General features: G+C 31.6%; 1 protein-coding gene across 1 annotated transcript; it reads left to right on the top strand.

Annotated features, from left to right (window-relative positions):
- Window positions 1-1,723: 1,723 nt before the first annotated feature.
- LOC143251532 (uncharacterized) lies at window positions 1,724-4,338 on the top strand. The gene is made up of 2 exons (XM_076502804.1): window positions 1,724-1,874; window positions 3,870-4,338. Exons 1-2 carry the CDS (start codon window positions 1,746-1,748, stop codon window positions 4,224-4,226), a joined length of 486 nt encoding a protein of 161 aa, XP_076358919.1. The 5' UTR covers window positions 1,724-1,745; the 3' UTR covers window positions 4,227-4,338.
- Window positions 4,339-4,738: the final 400 nt, after the last annotated feature.

The raw sequence follows: 4,738 nt of genomic DNA, 5'->3' as shown, positions 1-4,738 counted from the left end.
AGTTATAGTTAATACTACTTACTGAACTGATGCTTAAACATACTTTCAGTTATAGTTAATACTACTTACCTGAACTGATGATTAAACATACTTTCAGCTATAGTTAATGTTACTTACTGAACTGATGATTAAACATACTTTCAGTTATAGTTAATACTACTTACTGAACTAATGATTAAACATACTTTCAGTTATAATTAATACTACTTACTGAAGTGATGATTAAACATACTTTCAGTTATAATTGATACTACATACTGAATTGATGATTAAACATACTTTCAGTTATAGTTAATGCTACTTACTGAACTGATGATTAAACATACTTTCAGTTATAGTTACTACTACGTACTGAACTGATGATTAAACATACTTTCAGTTATAATTAATACTACTTACTGAACTGATGATTAAACATACTTTCAGTTATAATTAATACTACTTACTGAACTGATGATCAAACATACTTTCAGTTATGGTTAATACCACTTACTGAAGTGATGATTAAACATACTTTCAGTTATAGTTAATACTACATACTGAAGTGATGATTAAACATACTTTCAGTTATAGTTAATACTACTTACTGAACTGATGATTAAACATACTTTCAGTTATAGTTAATACTACTTACTGAACTGATGATTAAACATGCCTTCAGTTATAATTAATACTACTTACTAAACTAATGATTAAACATACTTTCAGTTATAGTTAATACTACTTACTGAATTGATGATTAAACATACTTTCAGTTATAGTTAATACTACTTACTGAATTGATGATTAAACATACTTTCAGTTATAGTTAATACTACATACTGAACTTGTACGAGAGAATTTTTGAAGTATTTTTCTGGATGTGTTTACATGTGATATAGCAACAAGTAAAAGAGTGATTTAGAACTAATTTTTAGTACTATTGTGTATATATAGAAAACAGAAGGAAAAATCGCGTTTTATTTCTTGTTTGACTGTACGAAATTTAATTTAAATTATTTTATCAAATGTTTCAATAAACTTTGGTGTCGGTACCCACACTGCTGTTAAAAACATCTGCTTTCATGTGAGATACTATATTCACATATCTGTCTTCATATGATATAGGGCCCGGCATGGCCAAGCGTGTTAAGGCGTTCGACTTGTAAGCCGAGGTTCGCGGGTTCGAATCCCGGTCGCACCAAACATGCCTGCCATTTCAGCCCTGGGGGCGTTATAATGTACGGTCAATCCCACTACTCGTTGGTTAAAGAGTAGTTCAAGAGTTGGCGGTGGGTGGTGATGACTAGCTGCCTTCCCTCTAGTCTTACATTGCTAAATTAGGGACGGCTAGTACAGATAGCCCTCGAATAGCTTTGTGCGAAATTCAAAACAAACAAACAAAATCATATGATATAATATGTTGATATATCTGATATCAGGTGAGGTATTAATTTGATACATTCATCTTCATATGGGGCATTATATTGATACACCTGCCTTCATATAAAGTACTAGACTGGATGATTCGAAACATTATGACTGAACACACTTGGCTAAAGAATCGGTGGAATTGTTTGTTGCTTGAGAATGAGTCTGCTTGTATAATGATATAAATACCGTTTATAAATAAAGGTGTAACTAATTACTCATAGATCATGTAATAAAAAATGTGTATTTTAATAATATTAAAACACGTGTTTTCTTTAAATGATTTTATAGCTTTTTTGTTGTTTCCTCCTCCGGGTTAAAGAAGACTGGAACGAATGGACTTTTCTGTAAATTGTCTTCCGAGGGACATGCACAAGTCTACTTCAGGTGCTGTTGAAGATGTCACAATGAACATCAGTGATGACATACCTGAAGAGACATTGAAATATGATTCACGGATAAGGGTTCGTATTCCTTTAAAGTTTTTTTTTTATTTTTAATGATACTCAGTATTATACAGCATAGTCATATATCCACTAACAACAGCGTTGTGGACTCAATATTAAACTTTCACTTATTATAAGTTTATTTATATGTACACATGTGTTGCGCAATTATATATTATGTATTCATTCCATTGTCTACGTTGATAGAATGAATAGTACGTTAATAGCACGAAGGCAGCATTGCTGTTATAAAATAATGGCAATCATTCTTATATTTAATTTGTATGAAAATCTTACATTTAATTATCAATATGTGGTTTGATATTCAAGTAGCTGACCATTAATCATCTTAATTCATCTTATGCTTAGAAATTAATATTTGATAGAAGTGAATTCACACTTTTACAGTCAAAAATATTTCACTTTAATGTAATGTATGCAACGTAAAATCATTGTTGATAAGACTCTGGGATAGTCCCAACTACTTAAAAACATGCGTTCAGATAATCTTTAATGTTCAGAGTCATTTGAATACATGTGACTTTTCTTCCAAAAGAAACAGATACATGTTCGATACTATTAAGGTCTGATAAGACTGTGCACCAGTAAAACTTGTCAGTTATATCTTCTTCAAACTCAGTACGTGTGGGTAAGAGGCAATACCTTTTCTATAATGTATAACATTAATTACATCCGGAGTACATAAAGGTTAGAGTGGCTATTCATGATTTTGCATTTGTATATATACTTCCACTACCGATATTTAAATCGTGTTATTTTATGTCTTATTGCAACTGTAATATACCTTTTCTGCTCGTATTGCAAAGCTTATTGAGTGTTTAACTGTCTTACACTAAAATGACATTCTGTTGCAACTACGAACATCAGATTCAGTTATTAAGCAGATGCCTCATAATTGCGGCGATTCAACAGATAAGGGTAACCTTCTTAATATGTGGATGGTGTTCTGTTTAATCCATTACTCAAGTATCTGTGTAACTTTGTTGCAAGTGGTTCCACATCCTGTTAACGACACTTTTAGACACATTACAACTTTCTTTATAGTCAGTGTGTCATTTTGTTACAACTGGTTCCACATCCTGTTAACGACACTTTTAGACACATTACAACTTTCTTTATAGTCAGTGTGTCATTTTGTTACAACTGGTTCCACATCCTGTTAACGACACTTTTAGACACATTACAACTTTATAGTCAGTGTGTCATTTTGTTGCAACTGGTTCCACATCCTGTTAACAACACTTTTAGACACATTACAACTTCCCTTATAGTCAGTGTGTCATTTTGTTACAACTGGTTCCACATCCTGTTAACGACACTTTTAGACACATTATAACTTTCTTTATAGTCAGTCAGTATTCAGTGGTCTGATGGTTTCCTTTAGCAAGACATCCATTTATCTTCTTTCTGACTTTATTATGATTATTGAATACCTTAAAAACACTTTAAACTACATGATTTGCTTCAAAATAATAACTAAAATGATACAGTTTGAAAACTTTTTCTCCAAATAAAATAAATGACCAGTCATTTGCAGTTCAGATTACGTAACTGTTCATCACATGCATAAATTGTATAACAATGAAATGAGGAGAAAAACTGATATTTATTTATAACAGTAGTTTTTATCTCGTCTTAACAGTAATATAAACAATCCAATTATTCTTTGGGAATGTTCAAAATATAAATGTGAAACAGTATTTACAGCTATTGTTTGCTGTATATTACCTTACTTACCAATTGGAACAATGCGTGATATAATTTTCCTAGTTATCTTGAAAACGTTTATCAAATATCTGGAACCAATTTCATAATATATAATTTTTTATACAAACATGTGTTTGGTTTTACGTATATTATATTAAAGAAATTGTTATATAAAGAAATAAATTATATAAGATGTTTATTAAACGATCAATGCTATTAAAACAAAACATTTTCTCCATTGATGAATGTTGCACCACTATATATAGTTATGTTTTACATCTTCAGACAGAAACACCAGCATCAGGAGAGACAATAGACGGTGATGAAAATATTCAAAATAAGACATTTAACTACATCAGGCCAATGACTACTGGACTTCGCAACAACTATGACGAAATTATCACCACGAGGCCTATCTGCAAACCAGAAGATCACCACAAAAATATTATTGTTCTTGAAAGTGCTGACAGCCAAAATAAATCTTTCATTACAAGATCTCCGAAACCAACTCCCATGTGTAAAAACAATCATGATAGTTTTACTGTAGATGACACTAAAGAGAATAATTATTCTAATGATGCTGATGTGCTAGAGAACTCTGCCATTACAAGAGTTCTAAAATGTGAATGTTTATATCAGTGAAAACGTACTAAAATTAAATATGGTACTTTTGTTGTACATTTAACTGAATAGGGTAATCCTTCTGAAGGTGCTAACATCCAAGTCAACTCTACCGTTACAAGAGCTCAGAATCAAGCCCCATTAGCACAGCGGTAAGTTTACGGAGTTACAATGCTAAAATCAGGGTTTCGATTCCCCTCGGTGTGCTCAGCACATAACCCGATGTGGCTTTGCTATAAAAAAAACACATACACACTCAGAACCAACAAATAAGTTAAAAAGTTCACATAAAATGTTGGTTAAAAATAAATAACGTAATCATATTGTTCCCTGAAACTCGGAACTCGAATCACTAAATATACTATAAAACTGCCCAAGCTGACAAACTGTCCTTACAGTTGAGAGAAATTAAGATGGCTTCAATATCAACAGTATGCAGGTGGCACGACTGGGATTGACACTTAAAAATTTCAGAAATTATTATTAATTCAGCATTAATGGCATAACTGGTTAAAGCAGAAACGTAAATTATA

This window comes from Tachypleus tridentatus, chromosome 6 (assembly GCF_004210375.1).
Source record: "Tachypleus tridentatus isolate NWPU-2018 chromosome 6, ASM421037v1, whole genome shotgun sequence".
Taxonomy (NCBI): domain Eukaryota; kingdom Metazoa; phylum Arthropoda; class Merostomata; order Xiphosura; family Limulidae; genus Tachypleus; species Tachypleus tridentatus.
The sequence above is the reverse complement of the archived record's forward strand: the minus strand, read 5'-3'. Positions and strand labels throughout refer to the sequence as shown.